Below are 21918 nucleotides of genomic sequence, written 5' to 3'. Positions count from 1 at the left end.
ATAAATTATAGTTTAATGTAGATTATAATTAATTAATCATATTCATAAGAATTTATGACGATAAAAATTTTGACTTTCATATTTTTCTTAATTTTAAATAAAATCAAATTCCGTACACTAATTCCCTTGATTCTTTATAAAACAACTAGCGGCTACGCCCCCTAGAGGCCTCTAGGGGCACTTGAGGAGGAGAGAGTCAAATTTATTTTTAATTTTTTAAGAAAAAGTAAAAAAAAATTGGGGGGGGGAAGGGGGTGCCCCCTATGAGAAGCTACCCTGCATGTTAAGGAGAACCCTTTCGGTTCAGCGGTTAGCGAGATCCTTCGGTACAGACACACAGATACACAGACACACAGACATCCTGTTACTTTAGTATAAGGATAATAAAAGAAACTTTGACGGACACACCAATACTTTGTTGAGTAGCTGCGCTACTAAAAAGATGTAAGTAGGTATGTTTGTGACGTTAATCTTGATATTAATTTGTTTCTTAATTATTTAATCTGATCATTTGAAAGAAAAGTGATGCGACCGACGAACATTTAACAAGGATAACAACATCCTTAAGTTCAAAGCACAAAAATTATGGAATTGACCAACGGACAAAGTGAGTTGTCATAACAAAGAAAAGAAAGAGAGAAAATACTCCAAAAAATAGATCACGAAACCTTTACAAATAAGGTTTAAGTCTTTTAATGCATGACTTATACTCAGACAACACAATGTATAGGATAGATGTGCATAGTCATAGTAATCTTCACTCATAGTTTTAGCTGTTTAATTTTAAAACCAGTTGAGAAAACCACTCTTTCTTTTTAGGCTAAAAAGAAAGAAAATATTAGTGTCGATACTCTTTTTTTAACAGGGCTATATCTCTTAGTGAGCTGTTCTGCCCTAAATTTTGGATAAAGCACTAAATCTACCAATGAGCAACATTTTTTCTGATTTTATAAAATTCAGCCGTTTTCGTGATCTCACTGAATCTGACTTTATATATTGTTTATCTTACATTGACATATTTTTTAAAATTATTAAAAACTGTTCGTTGAAAAAAAGTACATCTATCCAAGAGAAAAAAATATTATGAAAATATTTGTGATAAAAAATGAATATTTTTTTGATTAATTGAGTTAATTACGAAGATCTAGTGAATAGAAGTACGTCAATTAATATCAATAAATGTCGAATGTATAAAAGTTACATTAATTTCCCATTACACTGGGCTGTTTATCACACTAGTTGTATAATAACGTTTCCTTATTCATTGGCTTAATAAATTTCGGGGCTTTAAATTAATTTTGATTGGTTGGTTCCTTATATTGAGTGTCCAAACGTTTCAACTACAGATGCAATCTACAGATGTTGTAATTTTGTGTATAATAATTTGGGATATACATAAATTTAACGGCCATTGTCTTATTCCTTTATATCCCTGGACATAATTACATAATTACATACATGAGTAACCGTGTATGTTTGTCTGTTCTTCTGGGAGTTTGACCTGCTAGTTTTTCACGCAAAATCTGCAAAACCAGTTTGAGTGCTTTACAAAGTTTTACTGGACTGCAGGATTGCCGTTTACAGTACCTGTATATCCAGCCGATTTAATAAGTTAGAAGCAGCCAATTTCTTTAACTATTGAAATCTAACAGTTTTGTCTACTCAGTACCTAAAATTTCATTTCATGTATTTATTTATAGATTGCCATCACTTGGTTTAAACTAGAAACCAAACCTTGAATAATATTTTGTTTCAGAATCTACCTGAGTTTCTGTCGACTGCTGCTCACTGGCCTCATACCTCTCTTTATCCTGGCATTTCTGAACAGAAAAATATTCTTAGGCATTAAGTGAGTATCATTTGACAATTTGGAATAAATTAAGTAGGGTGAGAAAGTCACTCAAAAATCAGCCACGTGATGCCAAAAAAATGAGTTAGATGAGACGGGAAGTGGGAAAGAAAATCCATAAAAAATGTATAATCTTTCATTTTTTATGACGTCACGTTGCTGATTTTTAAGTGACTTTATCTCACTACATTAATTAAACCCCTCACCAATTTTTTTGCTTTGGTAGAATGTAAATATTTCGGCCTAACCCGCCTTGGTAAAAATATGACACTTTACAGCTTTCAGAGCATAAAAGTTAAATGTGTATACTACTAATGTATATTAACGTATTTGTGATTGATAGATGCACTTATTACATTATCAAATATACCCACATATGCAAATCAATTGAAAAATTTTATAATAGATTTTATAAAAAAATGTACTGAAATTAATTTTTAAAAACCTTTACGTGAATTTTATTAAAATTTTATGCAAACTTAACTTGCTTATCTTTTCAATGTGATTTGATAAAATAGTAATAAAATTTCATATTCGGAAAGAATTTTAAACATAAACAAGGATTAAAACGTCCATTATTTTATATTTTATTATTAGTTTTTTTTAATTCTTTTAAAATCTATGAGTAATATTTAAGATACAAAAAAACCGTTTTGCCAAGTTTCATAACGATCAGACGACTCTATCTTGCATATAAATTCAATAAACGTAACTATCACTGCTGTACTTAGTTAAAGATAATTTATAGAATAGCTTTGCTATAGAAACTTAAAGAAACCAAATTTTAATATTCCCCATGAATAAACCCTTTCAAGTTTTTAGTTTTGAAATTTGCAAATAAGAACCTTTCATTCAGTTTTATCAAAATGATTATAAAGAGATTTTTGGAAGAAAAGTTATTCTTTAATAATTGTTTTTAGTCTTGTAGCCCTTTTCTATCCTTTTCCTTTATCCTGTCTTTATTCCTGGGTATAGCCAACAAGCAAAATAATTCTGATATGATATTTGGGTGGCCGATAAAAAGGACATTTTTACTACGCAGCCCTAATATCACGAAACATAATCAGCTTAAATTAGAAATTATTTTTGGAATTAATTCAGTTGTTGGTTAGAGCTGCTAATTTATTACCTCCTTATCTTTCTTTTTTCTCACAATAAGCTTTGCTACTTAATCGTCCTTGTTTTTTTCTTGTTAAATAAGCGAAGCTACAATAAACCAGGAGGTGACCGTACGTCACTTCGTCCTAGTAAGATCAAAATAAAACTACTATTTGTTAATTGTATGTTAACAGATTTTTGAAATCCAAAAAAATTTGAAAAGTTTAAAATTTATACATAACAATTGACAATTTTGTCAATTAATTCAATTTGAAAACATCGCTTCCATATAAAAATAAGCTCGTAACTATTTTGAGCTACTTATGGATATAATTTCCTCTGTTTCCATATATATATAATAGCTTCAAACGATATTGAGAACTCACTTTCATAACTATTTTTTTTTCTCATGAAAATTTTCAATTAGCTTTTTGTGAATACACTTTAAGTAAGCTTTAATTGTATAGAAGTATAGTAGATATTTTAATTAATTTTTAACAAGCATTCATAAAGATTCCTGAAAAAGTTAAATTTTTATGTGCAGTTCGCAGTAAAACGTTCCTGGGATCGATTATCTCCAAAAATCAATGAACTGTAAAGACTGCTTGTGACAAAATTTTAACCGACAAAATAATCTGGAATTACCTAATAATGCACAGTTTTTTCGCAAAAAAACTATTTGTTTTACGCGTGTTTTCTTTAGCAAAGCTTTCCCTGTGCATAATTGGCAATTCCGGATCATTTTTTTGCGGGCATAACATCTACTTTTAGCCAGTTGGCAGCTGGCAGCCTTTAAAGTTCATAGATTTTGGAAGACAATTTTTGCTTAAAAAGAAAAGGAAAAAACATAATTTAAGTAATTAGTTAAAGGGAGTGTGAACGTAAAAATTTCTCATCTGATTATCAAATCTTAACATTTACTAAGCACATTTCACTACACTGATCAACCAAAAATGTCCTATTCACAAAAATATTCAGAAATAATGCCTTGATTTTATGGTATTTTGAGAGGGAAAAAGGAAAAAACAGGGAAAATCTGAACGTTTTTGTTTCTTATAATGTTTGTAGGGATATTTAACTTGTCATATATAGTTGAAACAATTTACTTACTGTTAAGGATTTATTTTATGCTATAAAATTGCCAATTCGTTTTTTTATAACGTAGTAATTAGGTAATAAAGACATATTTTAAATTCGTATTATTGACAAAAAAAATACCTCACTGTCTACAAAGGGTTGAATCTCATAGGTTATATAAAATAATAATATACTTTTTTATTGTGTTGAACAATAAATAACCCACCTTCGAGAATTAGTTTACACTTTTATCAGACTGTTTATAAAGAAATATTGCGTCAAATTTGTAATCAAAGGTGGGCGAGAGATGGGCCATTTAAAGTTAATTGGATACTAATAAAAAACCTGTTTCTGGCTTTGTTATTGTATTTGGTTTTCAATAAAAAAATATTGCTTATTTTATCAATTTCTAAGTAACTATACATTGGATTAAAGCAAGGATTATGTTAAAAGTCAGCTTAACTGTTAGGAAAAATCTAGAACTATGTGAAAAAGTTTAATTTTAGCTATAATGGGAGAAAAAAGCAATTTAATGCACATTTTATATAATACGGAAAATTTCTTCCTTTTCCCGTACCTTATAAAAATCGTCGGAAAAAGCCGTTTTTTAAGCAAACAAAAGTGCGTTTTGCTCTATCTGTGAGATATTATGAATGAGATAATGTTAAGATTTGATATTAAGATGAGAAAAATTTACGTTCACAGTCCCTTTAATTAGTATTTTTCAGGGAACTAAAGGGATGAGACATTGGCCGATAAATTTTCGCTTCTGTTCATTACAATTAGTGCTTGAAACGTTTTGACACTCAACTTAGTGAAACAATCAAACAAAATTTACAACACATTGTCCCCTGGACGCTTCCTTCCTGACATTATTTGCTATTTTATGGTTTGTTGAGTAAATAGACTCAATTAAATTTACTAGAGATAACAATTTAACCAGAGTTATAAACATCAAAATATAAGGTTTAGATTCCCTGGGTTTTTAAAAGCGAAGATTTTCTATAGTTAGGGTCGGTCCGTCCGTCCGTGACAGATAGCTCTTTTCGTTAATTTAGGAATGTTAGAATTGTCCTATCGAATTCAAACTTTGCATGATGATTCCTATAGAAGTTAGGTACGAGTTAAAAAGCGAAGCAACTCTATAATCGTATAACCAGAAAGTCCGTACGTCCATTTTAAACATGTTACTTTTTAACCTTTTTTAACAACAAATTTTTATGTGATAAAATTATCCGATTGGTCTAATTTTTGGAATACTGATTCATAGGACTAAAAAGTACATTGTTATTAGCGAAGCTTCTCTATAATCAAGTCGTAAAAATGTAAGTATGTCTTTAAAGAATATCCTGTATTTAAGCAGTTTTTCAACAGATTCACTTAATTTTGTTTCGTTCGACTTTTATACATTTATATTCTGATTATTCAGTTCTTACACGCTTTTATGGATGTTTTCATCCTTGTTTCTCATAAAACATTAGAAGAAAAACATGTAGTTTTTGGCCAAATGAAGTATATAAAAATTGACCTTTTTCACACATTTATAAAAGTTGTGCTTTTCTAGTATTACTAATTATGTTGCTAACCTCTTTCGAAGCCAGATTTTAAAGTAAATAAAATTGACCTTGTCGAATTATGATATCAAACCTTCTAAATATGAATCTACTAACTTACTATATTAACATAATAACAATGCTTAATTTTCCATACAATTTAACAAACTTAAGTTGGTTGTGTGAGTGTGGTTTGTGTGTGTGTATGATGTGTTTGTACATGTGATCCATCAAATGCACAAAAAATCAGGAAGGAGAGGATCATTGGGCTGTTTATTCCACTTGTCCCCAAAATTGTGTAATATCATTTTATTATTCGTTGGCTAAACAACTTTGGGTACTTTCATTAAGATGTTCATTAATTTGAGTGTCTATACGTTTAAACAATTAATTGTAATATACAGAATGGGTAATTTTGTGTATCATTATTGGGAATATACATCAATTTTTCGGCCATTGTCCTATCCCTTTTGCTCCCTGAAAAAAATACAGCATAAAATATGTTATTTATTATTTCTGAGGAATAAGTAATTGGCAATTATTTTCATAAACAAGTCAGCCGCACAATGACGGTTTGGTTATGTCTATAAATATCTCAGTAACAACAACTATCACCAATAGTGATTACAAATACCCAGTACACCGAGAAACTGTCCAGCAAAATAATGCTCCTAAAAGTTGAATTAACATTACAACAAAAGAAGAAAATTACAATTATAAACGAAAAGATCTTTAATTTGACACCTTACTTTTTAAATTCTGTTGAGTATTTATTGAAAAAATCAATTTTGTTGAACCCCGGCGAATCAAAACTTTGAACTTTGGGAGCTCGTCACGAATAAGTTAGAACAAAATCACAGAAGTTAGGACACGTTCTTTAGGAAATAAACTATTGAAAAATATTTGCAAGCTTTTAGGAGAATACATATGTATACGATATTGGACCCTGGATTAGCCTATTATAAATAATTAATCTCTACTATTAATGCACAATGGGCATAATTGACTTTACATATTTTTTTATACACCATAAAAGCAACCTATAAAAAATGACGTCATACTGACCTACCATTCGTCAATTGTAATGTATAATAACCTGCTAATGTTATTTTAGTCTGTGTTTTGGCCTATCATTGGTCATTGTATAAAGAGCTTTAGCAACCTCTGTTAAAATAGTTGTAATAAAATCATTAAAAAAAAACATTTTGATTTTAAAAATAACATTGTATTGTATTTTAGATACAGCCACATCCGGCCAAGTTCCAGTAACCGGACGCGGAACGAGGTGTCCATGGCGTCCATCCTCCTAAATATCGTCTTTGTATTTCTTGTGTGCCACTCCCCAAGAATATTTCTCAACATGTGCGAGGTCTTCTTTGTCGAGGAGATGATGAGGTAGGACATTCACGGGATCTTAATCCATATACAAAAGTATCAATATGTCTCTATATTTGTGTTTGTAGCGTAGGATCTTCCTAACCGCCCAAACGATATAGTTCATCTTTACACACAGTGCCTTCGATGGTGCTTTGACTTTAGTTTCAGAACCTAAATTGGGACATAGTGCATTTCATTACCCTAGGTTAGGTAACTTCATTTCACTTTTCAATAAAATCTAAAATGCAGCGGTTTTTGAGAAAATTAGATTGAAAAATTTCAAGTTCAATTTTCACCCACTAGGAGTTACCGCATAATCATGACAAGAAAAGCAAAGATTATTTATTTAAAATTTTGAACAACTTTGCTTTTATAAAGTCAGTCATAAAACCTCTCTATATATGATTTATTTAAGGCTGAATTTCCGTGACCTTCGCAAAGCAATTGATAAAAATGGCCATTTATTAACTCACTTCAGGAGTGGTTTTATGTAGAACTTTCTGAAAGCAAACTTGTTCAAAATTTTGACACAAAAGTCAAAGCACCTTTATTTGCACTGTGTACAGTAAACCTGTTTTAAATATAATTAGGGTCGGTCGGCATGTCACTCCGTCTGTACGTAACAGATAGCTCTTATCGTTATTTTAGTCATGTTATAAGTAGAAATAGCTTTTTAAACTAATTGTTTACTATCTCTGCTCTCTGCTTTCTACATAGTTTCTTTCTATCATACTCCACCCCCCCCCCCCCCCCCCTTATACACTTCTATAGATCTCCTGACAGGGATCTATACCCTACTGATACATCCACTCTAATTAATTATACAGCCAAGGGTATATACAGTATACCCCCCCCCCCCCCCCCCTAGATATACCACACTTTTCTGGGATCTTGCCAGATCAAGTATCAACTGTGGGGAATACCAAAGGATGACTCCATGCAAAATTTGAGCCTGATCCGGCCAAAACCGGCCGTGATTTTTATAAAAAAAACGTTTTTTTCCGGTTTTTAGGGGGTATCTGTAAATCGATTCAGCTGGAGCAAAACAGGTTGGAGGTACAAAAAATTTTACTTCACATGAAATTTAGCCAATGTAATTGCCTACAAAAATGTACTTCATCATCAACTTGATTGGACAACTCTTTCCCCTCCTAAATGTCCATTAAAATCTCGGAAACGGCAAAAATCGCCAAAAATCACGCCTTCGGCGGCAAATAACGGCTAAACGGTCAGCCGGAGACGAATCAAACATAAGTAAAGAAATGTCCGCCTCAAAAAGTTGTTCAACATTAAAGAGATGCTTAAAGTCTCTAAAACGACTCCTTCCCCTACTTTAAGGGGAAAAACTGAAAAAATGTGATTTTCAAAAGTATGCCCACTTCGTGGGTGTAGGGGGCACTGAACCCGTCACCCCAGGGTCACCAAATATAAAGTCTAGGCGGCCCACAATGCTGAATTTTCACCAAGTGAAAGTCTTGTGTCATTATCTCTTATGAGAAAAAAGTTATTAATTAATTAAAATTTCAAATTGTGATTTTTAGATGGATTTCTTTGATGAAATGACAGGCTGGTCAATTTTTAGGCCATTTTTTGCGGTTTTTGGCCCGCCACGCCCAAACGGTGTGAGATAATCTCACGGGACCTTTTGCCCATCCTAAGTCTGGTTATTTGTGAGGTCTAAGAAAAAAAAATCCCGGATTTGATGAAGCACGACGTCGCCGCGCACCGTCAAAAATCGCTGGTCGGCTCATTTTGCCCCCTCAAACCCTCACCTTGTGCCATTTTTCTGTGTAAAGATTATTATTATAATCTTTTGTGTAAGTCTGTTTTTTTTCCTAGACCTCACAAATAACCAGACTTAGGTCGGGCCAAAGGTTCCGTGAGTTTATCTCAAACCATTTAGGCGTGGCAGGCCGAAAACAGCAAAAATTGGCCTAAAAATTGACCGGCGTGTCATTTCATCAAAGATATCCATCAAAAAATCACAATTTGAAATTTTAATTAATAAATAACTTTTTTCTCATAAGAGATAATGACACAAGACTTTCACTTGGTGAAAATTCAGCATTGTGGGCCGCCTAGACTTTATATTTGGTAACCCTGGGGTGACGAAGTGGGCATACTTTTGAAAATCACATTTTTTCAGTTTTTCCCCTTAAAGTAGGGGAAGGAGTCGTTTTAGAGACTTCAAGCATCTCTTTGATGTTGTACAACTTTTTGAGGCGGACATTTCTTTACTTATGTTTGATTTGCCTCCGGCTGACCGTTTAGCGGTTATTCGCCGCCGAAGGCATGATTTTTGGCAAATTTTGCCGTTTCCGAGATTTTAATGGACATTTAGGAGGGGAACGGGTTGTCCAATCAAGTTGATGATAAAGTACATTTTTGTAGGCAATTACATTGGCTAAATTTCATGTGAAGTAAAATTTTTTGTACCTCCAACCGGTTTTGCTCCAGCTGAATCGATTTACAGATACCCCCTAAAAACCGGAAAAAAAACAGTTTTTTATAAAAAATCACGGCCGGTTTTGGCCGGATCAGGCTCAAATTTTGCATGGAGTCATCATTTGGTATTCCCCACAGTTGATACTTGATCTGGCAAGATCCCAGAAAAGTGTGGTATATCTACCCCCCCCCCCCCCTCGGCTTTAGGCATTGTCAAAATTTTCTGGGTTACCTAATTATTTTTATATTAACTAGATGTCCAACCTGGACAGAGCCGCAATGGTTTCGTTGTCTGATTCCTCTCAGCAACTTCCTTATCATGTGCAGTGCCTCACTCAATTTCTATATTTACACATCATTCACTGACAGGTAAATTTAAGAAAAGCCACAACAAAATGGATATAGATTACGTGGATTTTGTGACAGATTTTGATCAATATGTTTCAATATATACAGGGGAAAGGATGTGGTAAATTCACAAGGGGGGAACGGGGGGTATTGTTATATTAGCCAGCTGGGAGAAACATTTTGTCAGGGAATCTGAGAATCTTTTACAATATCCACGTATTCTATATGCATTGCCACAGTATATAACATGACAAGAAGGCAATAAACAATCATTTTTTTGTGTGTTTCCCCTTGAAATATTAAAATATTTTGGGTAAAGCATGGTTGTAGATTAATTTAAACTGCGTTTAATCTATTTAAATAGTTAAATTTTTATGTTTAAGTTGCCCTTTTTATTCACGTTATTTCTACATGAAAAGGTCATTCATGATAATTTTAAATAGTTTATTGAAATTGAGTACTAGTTCTTTTCTAAAGTAAAACACTGAATAGAATAAAAATTTGATACAGAATCGTGAATAAAAGAACTTATATTATAGGCGGGGGGGGGGGGGGGGGAGGGGGAGTTATTTGGTACAAACTTAATTTTAGGGAAAGCACCAAACTACAAAAATATTTTTCATTTATTGCTTCATTCTGGTATAATTTCTTTGTTTATATAGAAATTTACAATAAGATCAAATAAAACAAGGATGACAACATCCATAGGAGCGAAGATAAACAAATCAGTCGGTCGGACAAACGAACATTAACATATTTATTATGTCAGCACTTCTGAAAATAAAATTTTTTAAAATTAATTAAATACAGAACGCTGTCTAAGAACAATCTTACATTAAAACCAACATTGTATCTTATTATTTCAAGAATCATATTATTTTTTTTTTTAAATGGAACCTTTTGCGGAGAATCTTACTGACAAGACAAGAGTTATTGAAGAGAAGTAGCGCAACTTCTGTATAAATGTGTATCAATAATGATTATGCCATTATAAATCATAAAACTTTGCCAAATATTATATTAATATCAGAAACATTTAGATGTTTTATGTATAGTATAGATACTTCATTACCTTGGTAGCGTAGCAACTATATCATACAGTTTGTTTGTTTAATAAAATTTATGATATACAATAGGACATTATTAATTAAACTAATTGACGATAAAATGTTGTACACCACAAAATTATTTCGTCTCCAGATTAAAATAATTGGTTGATAAGTTTGAGCTGTGTTAGTTTTTACCAACCAATCAAGAAATGGAGATGTCTAATTTTCCCATCTTCTTTGGCTAAACTAGGAATAGTTATTTCTCGCATCGTATTATAAACGGCTTTCCGCGGATATAGAATGTACAATTATGAGATTAAAACTAGTTTTTTTAGCCCCGAGGTGCCGGAGGCACCGGCTAAAAAAACTGGTTTTAATCTTATGATTGTACATTTCTATATCCGTAGAAAACTGGATATAATACGATGCTAGACATAGTTTTTTCGTATGGATGAGAACCGGTTCCTATCCACCGGATTCGAATGAATACGAGAAACAAAATTATTTCGTCTCTAGATTAAAATAATTGGTTGATATAAGTTTGAGCTGTGTTAGTTTTTACCAACCAATCAAGAAATGGAAAAGTCTAATTTTCCCATCTTCTTTGGCTAAACTAGGAATAATTATTTATCGCATCGTATTATAAACAGCTTTCCGCGGGTATAAAAATGTACATTTATAAGATTAAACCTGTTTTAGTATTAGGATTTGTACATTTTTATTTACGTAGAAAACTGAATAAAATAGATACAATATATGATTTTTAGTGTGGCTGATAACCGGTTCTTATCCATCGGATATTAATCGGTTTCGAAGCTATACTAGTTTTTTTCTCGTTGTTTTTCAGCTTATTGGGTGTTTACGCCAAGCAATATTCTTTTTTCCTGGCTGTGAAAGTTTTGTTTAAAATTATTCTTGTTTGTTTCCGCCTAAGTATTACTTTATCTTAATTTATCTTAGAACACATTTCCGTTTTTTGATTAACATATTATCAGGGATCTTAAGGGATAAGACAATGGACCTAAAATAAATGTACATTGCCAAAGTTTATACACACAACTACCTCTTCTACAGTTTAAAAATATTTGTTTAAAAGTTTGCTCTTTACTAGCTAGTTTGGAACCAACCCATTTTTGCCGATTCTTATGTACATTTTTACATTCGTAGAAAGCTGGATATAATACGATGCTAGACATAGTTTTTTCGTATGGATGAGAACCGGTTCCTATCCACCAGATTCGAATAAATACGAGAAAAGATTTTAAATTGTTATTTTTATTTTTTATTCTGTTTGTATTATAAATGATGGTATATATTGTTTTTTAGCTAATACTTCAAGACTGTTTAATTATATGTAGACTTTTTATTACCTTCGCCTCTCTTTCTCTCTTTATAAACAATATCAATGGCAGTTAAATTAATCTACAACCCTTCTTTACTCCTAATATTGACCAATTACGAAAATCATAAGATTATTAAAAACGAAAAAATTTAAGTATTGAAATCCAAATTGTCCATTCTTAATGTTTTTCTTTATATTTATTACTATTAAGTAGTCTAATAGTTATATTTTTATTTCAGTTTTTTCATGAAGTTTCTACCCTTCAACAGAATTCAAAGAGATCTAACCTCCTCAGAGGTAAATTTATTGATAATTATTGTCAGGTCTAAAAGTTTGGACACTTCCAATTTAAATCAACCAATTCAGACTTTATAGAATTACCCAAACATTTTATATTATAAAGTCTTAGAAGATAGTTTTGTTAAAATATGCATCATTCCCACAGTAGCCATTTAAACCAAAGCTTTTCTACAATTTTTATTTAGGCAGCAGCAGCTGACCAAAGCTTTGGCATGTCACAAGATCTTTATACTGTCAGAAATAATAACTCCAGGTATATAGATAGATAGATAGATAGATAGATAGATAGATAGATAGATAGATAGATAGATAGATAGATAGATAGATAGATATATAGATAGATAGATAGATAGATAGATAGATAGATAGATAGATAGATAGATAGATAGATAGATAGATAGATAGATAGATAGATAGATAGATAGATAGATAGATAGATAGATAGATAGATAGATAGATAGATAGATAGATAGATAGATAGATAGATAGATAGATAGATAGATAGATAGATAGATAGATAGATTGATAGATAGAAACTTTCTGTTTAATCTTAACTTATTCACGAATAATTTGATTAAAAGGTTAGATGTATGATTTTGACATGGTATTTCTTTTTTTCTAAAAACTTTTATATCATCATCACAATAGTGTAAAAATAGAGAGATAGGCCAATGGACAATATTTTAGAAAATGTAATGTGTGAAATGTCAAATATTTGGCAATTTTCTTTTAACTTAAAATTTACCTAAAGTAAGGGAAAGAAGATTTCTTTTAGCTCTATAAATTTTCTATTATCAGATTAAAAGATTGATTTAATAAGCCATTGATCAATCCTTGTATTCCAATTGAATGCACTAACATTAATTCAACGTCACTGGTAATGTAAAGGCCATCCTAGAATATTAGAAAACATTTTTAAAATAAAATAAATCTATTAAACTAGAACAATTCTGCTTGGGTACATTTACATTTAGTACAAACTAACACTAATCATTCTCATTTACAGATGGGGTAATTTTTAGTTATCTAAATGGATAAGACAATGCACATTGGGGCATATCAGCCAAAAAGGGGATTTAATTATTTAGAGCCTGAATTTCTTGTTCAAAATGTCAAATTAGAATGTTTGAGGTCAGAGAATGCATTTCTTAACTTATCAGAGTAGTATGAAAATTTTTCAGTAGCGCAGCTACTCTATCACTAGCTTTTTGGGCCCTTTAAAGTGTATCTATGTCAATTGTAGTCCGATTTTAGTGTTCAAAGTGTCAAACTAGGGGTTGTTGGGGCCTGGGAATTCATTTCGGTAGAAGGGGAGGGGATAATGTAAAGGGGGTAGATGGGAAATCCTTATTTTAGTCAGCTACAAGTTTGTTCAGTGATAATAAATCTATTATAAATGTAGGCATGATTGACATAAATTTTTATAAACTAATATCTATATTTATAATGAAATTATGATTCTTGTTTACTGTTTATCTGTATATTAATCCTTAACAGTTAGGGGGTGAGGGTCTTTCCCCCCCCCCCCCGCCCCTCCTCCCCTCAGTTTTTTTTCTATCATATTTTCTGTGTGTGAAAGATAGAGGGCTATAAATCAGTTACTTCTTAACTATGGCTATGCCACATAACTGAGAGTTGGAATTTTTTGAATATCTCCAGCCTGGCGGGCACTGCATGCCAGCAAACCTGACAGGTTCATCCAGATAAAAAGCAAAACATTTTTTCTGACTTAAACAAAGCCTTTTATCTTACTAAAATATCATAAACCCTTATGTAAAATATAGGTATTCAAGTCAATTTTAGGTTCCAGGCATGATCTTGAAGGTCCTGATCCTCCAGGTCTCTAGAAATCTTTAAAAGCCTCATGTGACCACAATTTTTGACTTAGAGACTTCAAATTTTAAATTTAAGCTTTTCTTGTATGTCTACATAACGTATTAAAATTTCCTAAAGATCCGCCGCCGTTTTCCCGCCACCCGCCGACTGCGGCGGCTGGCAGCTGCCAAGTACAGCTGCAGCCGCCAAAATTTATGTTTTGAGATTTATAATATAAAATTTACATAAAGATAAACATTTTCTGAAAAAATTGTATTTGTAGCTTCAAAAAAAAGAAAATAACAGCTTTTTGAAATTTTTAAGTAAAAAAGGACCTAAAAACAAAGGTTGTTGAATAAAAGAGCGATCAGTATGTGAAAATTGACTTTATTTCACTTGTAGTCGGAAATTCATTATCAATCAGGGGACCTGCAAAAAGAACCCCCTCCCCCCCGACCGATAAATGTGCTACAAGGGGCCCAACTGTTAAGGGTTAATTAACAAACAGGGATCTAAGGGACAAAACAATGACCGATTAATATATGTATCATTGTATATTGTATATACCTACTACATAATATTGATACTTCAAATTATATTACGAAATTGATTACTGTAGATGACAATCAGTGATTAAAATATTTCAACACTGTACTTAATGAACCAAGCAATAAAAAATCAATAAAACTTCCTAAAGTTTTTAGGCCAAAAAATATAAAAATTTTATTTTAAAACTTTGGGGACTAGTGTAATAAACAGCCCAATATCCCCTCCCTTCCTAAATAAAACATCAGATTTTAAAATAAAGACCAAGTAATTACATAATTTAAAAACAAAGCATTACCAATAGACAGACACATAACACTTGCTAATTCCAATTTCAATTAATTATAAGAACACCACGTTATTTGGATATTAACTTAACCTTTGGGACATTTGGCTGTTTATAACACTAGTCGCCAAAGATTTACAGTTGTGTATTAAAATGTTTTGAATACTAATTTTTATCTATACAAGAGGTAATTTTGTGTTTTATAATTGGGAATGTACATCAATTATATTGACCTTTGTCTTATCCCTTTAGATCATTGATAATGGTAATAATCCTTAGTAACAATTATCTAGTTACATTAAAACTTCGAACATAAAGAGGTGTTGATTTAGGCTAAGCCCCTCTCCACCATTTAGCGCAATATCTATCATCTATCCATCTATCTAGTGTGGTAAATTGCAAAATCCATCTATCTATCAATCTATCTATCCATCTATCTATTCATTTATATATCCATCTATCTATCCATCTATTTATCCATCTATCAATCCATCTATCTATCTATCCATCTATTCATCATCCAACTATCTATCTATCTCAACCTCTAAGGAAAACAATAAGGATGATACAATTCATAAGTAACGAAGCACAAAAAATCTACTGTGATAAATTGCGAATATGGTCAATTAAAGAGCAAATGCTTAAATTTAATAGTAAATTACATACTGAATAGCTTTTATAGTGTTTCCAATTTATCTAAACACTCTAAAATAATAGACATAATATACGTGGATATTATAACTGGGTAAATTTTGTTGTCAATTTAGGTTGCTAATTTAGTCCTCATTTATTGGTCAGTTCTTACGTCCAGTATAAAGGGAGGGGATATCGTTATATTAGCATGCTGGAAAGACCATTTTATTTTAGTTGGAGAAAATATGGTGCAACATGCAAGTAATTATATATCCCTAATTTCGGGTTGTTACAATATTGACAAGAAGAATTATCTAATAAATTAGGGCAGCAATATCAAACTTGAAAAAAACCATATATTTTAGAGGTAAAATAAAGCAGGGATTTAATGAAATAAAACAACTATGTTATTAAATTTCGACTTTAAAAGCGCCTTTAAAAGCATTTTCTTACAAAGTTTTTGTGCACCCACCTTCAGAAAACAGGCAAAAAACCCCTACGGGGGCGCGGGGGGGTAAATGAAACCAGTACTGGCGATTATAATATGTCTTTTGGTAATCAAATATCGCTTTTTTAGCCGGTGGCACCCGGTGAAAACATGTTTCCTGATACTGTCTACTTAAATGTTGATTTTTAAACAAACAAAAATAAACTAAAATCTTGACTTCAACTAGAATTATGTAGGACTAATATCTTCAATTTGTGTTTTTTTCTTTTATATTCTCAATATACATGTAATGCATGACTCAACAAAAGTTATTTTGTCTAATTAAGTTAATTCTAAGAGATTTTATAATACTTTTAAAATTTTTGGTGAAACACACAAAATATGCCTTTTTCTGTAAGAAATTTTTTGCATTTCTTAACTTCCAGGCATTAGAAAGCTTACTTAAAAAGCGTAATTTTACGATTCCTTTGAAATCTGATGTAATATGGATATAATAATACTCATAGAATGATTAAAACTTGATTTGGGGGTGGTGAATAAAATCCCCTGGTTGCCCGTATGTGCAATGGAAGATAAATGTGTGTAAATCAACAATTATTCTTTCTGTAGATTAAAATTAGTGGTTGAAACGTTCGAACACTCAACTCAATGAATCAACCAATCAAAAACAACGTAAGTCCTTAAAGTTGTTAAGCCAACGAATAATAAAACGTTATAGTAAAATTTTGGGGACTAGTGTAACAAACAGCCCATTGTCCCCTCTCTCTCTGGATATTTTTAATAATTGGAGGGTGTATATTAATATTTCGTCCATTGTCCTTTCCCTTAAAATCCCTGCTAATAATAAAGCAGGAGCTAACTAATAATTATAAAGACAGACTTCTAATATAGAACTTCCTATACTAAAAAAAATGAAATTCTAAGATTGGAAATAAAATAAAAATACAGTAATAAAACATTTGACTTTTAAATGCCATTTGAGAAAAAAAATAGTGTAGAATATCATTTAGACATTTTTTATAATAAAATAAATGTATAAGTAAATTTTTAATATATTTTTTTAATTAAAAGTAGTTGAGTATTTTTAGGTTTTCATTTTGCATATTACGAAACAATAATATGAACACTTAAAGTGCTGCATAAACTTGTTATGTAAATTAGGACGTTTTTTTTGTTGTCCATTAAGATCCTACTTATAACCAATGAACCGATTAGGAAAGTTTCATATTGCTCCCGGGAATGTTTTAAGCTATATCATATGATCTACTTCAAAGTCTTAGCATGGTTTCAGGCTATTTTTCTGTTCGAAAACAAAACCCCTAGATGCTAGGGATGAATCCTCTAGTACTAAGCACAAATAGTACATTTATTTTAATCATGAACAATTTAAAACATCTTTTCTTTCTATGGATGCTAAATTCCTTAAATTTCTGACACTTTCATAAATTTAATTTTGATTAAGTTTCTTAATTTTATTTTAATTTTTCTTTTGATTATTTATGTGTACTGTGCATTTGGGTATAAAAACGAGAGTCCAGTAGATATTTAAAATTTTTGCATATCACAATCCTTATGTAAATGTAACTGGATGTCTGTCTATGTGTATTACAGTTCCAAGCAAGGGCTTTGCAGCTAATCTAATTTGGGGGAGATTAACTCCCCCCCCCCCCCATCTCAAAATAAATAAAATAATTATTTCTTTCTTTTTCTTTTTTAAATTAGAATTGAAAGTGAAGGATAAACTCTAGGGGCGTAGCCGCCATTTAGATAAACCAAATGTTCTAAAAAGATAATTTTGACCAAAGATTTATGTTTCAGAACCCCAATACGGTTGACGGCTGCAGGGAACAAGATGAACGGGACCATGGGTGACAGCCCCACAATCATACACGCTGTCAAAACGGCGGACAACGGCACCACGTTCTTGACCGAGTCCAAGGGCAACGGAAACGGCAGTCTGGGCTTCAGAACGGTCTCCATAACCGTTTCTATTGATGAAACATCCAGTCTGCCAACGTCGTCCATCAACGGTAGCCTGGACTCGCCAAAGTTGGCCAACGGCGGCAATCATGAAAACGGCGATTTGGCAGTCAACGGACAGTGTCACGTGACCGCTAACTTCACGCACAACAGCATATCCGCCAGTGTGTCGGCGACTGTGAACAACAAAAACGGCTGCAGTCGCGTTAAAAACGGTCAATGTGACTCTAAGATGGAAAATTAGAACTTTTCAGGGGCGCTTTGTTATTTCAAAATCTAAGTAAATTTTGTAAAAGTAAATTTGTCTATTTTCTTATGTCAAATGTATATTTTGTAATATTGTAACTAAAAGTAAGCATTTTTTGTAATAATTAGGTAAACTTTTTAAAAGAATTTAAAAGTAAAGTCTAAAATTGTCAGAAATGTTTAAATGTTGTTTAGACTTAAAGGATAAAAAATACCTAAATTATATATGTAGTTTTAAAAATATTTGCACTTTTAATTTTGTAATTTCTAATTTTGAATATAAGTAACAATATGAAATATGAAAATATTTTGGTACATACACACATGTAATTTATATTCACATATGTATTCGAAACATTCTTCGGTACTTTCCCTCAAAGTAACTCTCGAGCAAGGGAACCTCTACCCTTTAAATCTAAAAAAGTACCCCTTACAACCTAAAGCAACCTGACCAAAAGTAATAAACAAACAAAAGTATTTCTGTAATCGACAAAGTAATTTGCCATTTTTCTCCCCGTGTTTTTAAAATTTGTTTCTTGTCACTAAAGGGGCTTTCCTTCCTTTCCTAAATCTACCTTAATATAAGCCAACCAAATATTAATCCGTGTGGGGGGGGGGGATTATTGGTCCACTAATGAAATTGTTGGATGTTATCCTTATATTCACTAATCAGCAATATGTATGTAAATTAGTTTATCAATAACAAATATGAACAATTATTCATAAAAAAATATTACATTATGGCTCAAGAATTAGATCATTTCTGATGGATCAAAACCGGTTCTGAAACATATATGTTTTGTTTTGTGTATATTGACCATGAAAACGAAAATATAGATCATTGGATTGTTGTTGTTTTTTTCATATCCGCGGTTGTTAACAATCTTTGAAACTTTTTCTTAAATATGACAGATAACATTTTACAGTTCACTAAAAAGTTCTTTTTTTATCCGTCCTATTTCAAAATTAATTTCTTAACCTTACAAATAATTTTTACTCATTTAGCTCAGATAATATTATTATGTATATTAGGCATTGTTTTATTCTTGCAATTTAAATTTGCTCAATTTCTTCATTTTATTTAATAATATAAAGTTATTTTCAACAAGGCTAAGAATCAAATTAATTTCCACCGGCTATAAACCGGTTTAAGGTGTACTCTTTGTGAAAACTCTGGTATTTTTATTTATTTATTTGTTTAGTATCAAGATTTTAATTATTTAAAAATCAAAAAAATCAACAAAACATATCAAAAACTTTCAAACACAAAGTAAAGTATTAAATAGTTTACCAAAAAAAAAAGAAAATATAAATATTTTTCATACTTTTTAATCAATCTTTAGAAATATATTGAAATATATTATGAGGCCACAGAAATCAAATTAAAAGAGCTTAAACATTATTCTTATAATAAGAAATGTATATGAAAAAAATGGATCACGTCTGAAATTCGATGGAATCTGATGAAAAAGGATCCTTTTTTTTATTTCATACTCGATCCACAAACTTATAAATTATTATGTCGTGATAAAAAAAATACATTTATTATTGTTATAAAGTTGTAATTATAGATATTTATAATTGTGTATTGGAATATATTTAAACATTTTAATAAATGTTGTCATATAAGAATTCTTTGTTGTTCAATTATCAAACGCGTTGCTTTAGTTAAGGTGACTATAAATATGCACTTTTTTTCCAACGCGACGTATTTCTACAGTTGGTGTATAAACATTAGGGCGGGTCGATTTGCAATCTTTTTTGGATTTTCACATTAGAACACATTGGCAGGGGTTACTGGGCCAATATAAAACCCTGTGAAACTTGAAATGGTTTTTTTAATCCAAAAACAACGTGCGCGCAGGAGGTATAAAAAGTGCCCACCCCCTTACAAAACCAAAAATTGAAATTCCTTCAAACACAGGCATGTTGCATATCAAAATGACCGCATTAAAATGCTGATTACGAATCTGAAACCGTTTTGAAAAGTATTGCTCCTAGTTCGCATAAGATCTCATTAACTCATTAACAGTCGGGGAGGGGGGGGGGCGTTGAACGCCCCCCCCCCCCATCCGGTTTTTTCTATCTCATTTTCTGTGTGTGAAAGATAAAGAGCCCAAACTGCGTGACTTTTTAAGTATGGGTATGACACATAACTGAGAGTTGGAATTTTTTTAATATCTCCATTCTGGCGGGCACAGGATGCCAGCAAACCTGGCAGGGTCATCCAGGAAAAGAGCAAAAATATTTTTTTGACTTAAACAAAGCATTTTATCCTACCAAAATACTAAATTACCCTCTAGTAGAACATCCTCATGTGAAATATAGGTGTTCAAGCCAATTTCAGGCTCCAGGTATGATCCTGCAGGTCCGGATCATCCAGGTCTCCAGAAATCTTTAAAAGGCTCCTGTGGCCGCAATTTTTGACTTAGAGACTTCAAGTTTTAAACTTAAGCTTTTACAGCTGCGGCCGCTGGAATTTATGTTTTGATATTTCTAACATAAAATTTACATAAAGATAAACATTTTCTGCAAAAAGATTGTTCTTCTATCTTCAAAAAAAAAAAAATTACAGCCGTTTGAAATTTTTAAGTAAAAAAGGACCTAAAAACAAAGGTTGTTAATTACCAAACAGGGGACATGCACAAAATTTTTTAGCCCTCTAGCTCTAATAGGGACTGAGATAATAGAGGGGGTTGAACGCCCCCCCCCCCCACTGATTAAGGTGCGGCAAGGGGCCCGACTGTTAAGGGTTAAGTACCTAAAACAGCTGATTTAGTCAAAACTGTTTATTTTGGTAGGTTATTTGAAAATCATTTCAGACTGAATCAATATTTTTCAAAACGGTTTTCAGATCTGTAATTAGCATTTCAATGCGGTCATTTTGATATGCAACATGCCTGTGTTTGAAGGAATTTCAATTTTTTGTTTTATAAGGGGGCGGGCACATTTTATACTCCCCGCGCGCCTGTTGTTTTTGGATTAAAAAACCTCTTTCGAGTTTCACAGGGTTTTATATTGGCCCAGTAACCCTTGCCAATGTCTACTAATGCGAAAATCCAAAATCGACCCACCCTAAAAGACATTTGCCTTTAAACGGAGAGTTTGATGCTTCTGAGATTATTCCATGGCAGTTTTGGTATGATTGTAAATGTAGCATGTCAATAGTAATAAAAAGTTTCGCTAGGGTTACAAAAACGAGGTGCGTATCAGCTTTAGGATGGTGGTATACATACACAAGGGGTTTGCAAGTTGTAACACCTAGAGGGGTTAATTTATCCATTTTTTGGCCAGGGGAGTGTATAAACCCCCTTATGCACGTCATTGGTCATAACTTCGGTTTAAAACATGCTTGTTTCAGCTATTTAAATATCGATCATTGGTTTAGGTAATTGAATTAGCAATTCCTATGATGATAAGGGTATATGCATAAACTGTATCATCTCTGTAACTGAGGCTTTGTAAGTATGTCTGATTTAATCATCTTGTTACCTTCTATCTGTCTGGAAGTTTTCATTTTCTCAAT

General features: G+C 31.9%; 1 protein-coding gene across 1 annotated transcript in view; it reads left to right on the top strand.

Annotated features, from left to right (window-relative positions):
- LOC145320265 (FMRFamide receptor-like) overlaps positions 1–20015 on the top strand; it is a 37842-nt gene extending 17827 nt beyond the window's left edge. Inside the window, exons 9-14 of the mRNA XM_080162693.1 lie at positions 1757–1849; positions 6817–6972; positions 9655–9768; positions 12378–12435; positions 12624–12691; positions 17985–20015. Coding sequence (XP_080018819.1) covers positions 1757–1849; positions 6817–6972; positions 9655–9768; positions 12378–12435; positions 12624–12691; positions 17985–18390 — 895 coding nt within the window. The 3' untranslated portion in view covers positions 18391–20015. The remainder of the gene's footprint in view (positions 1–1756; positions 1850–6816; positions 6973–9654; positions 9769–12377; positions 12436–12623; positions 12692–17984) is intronic.
- Positions 20016–21918: the final 1903 nt, after the last annotated feature.

Source organism: Acartia tonsa, chromosome 5 (assembly GCF_053477335.1).
Source record: "Acartia tonsa isolate MP-2025a chromosome 5, ASM5347733v1, whole genome shotgun sequence".
NCBI lineage: Eukaryota > Metazoa > Arthropoda > Copepoda > Calanoida > Acartiidae > Acartia > Acartia tonsa.
This window is presented reverse-complemented; position numbering and strand designations above follow the sequence as displayed.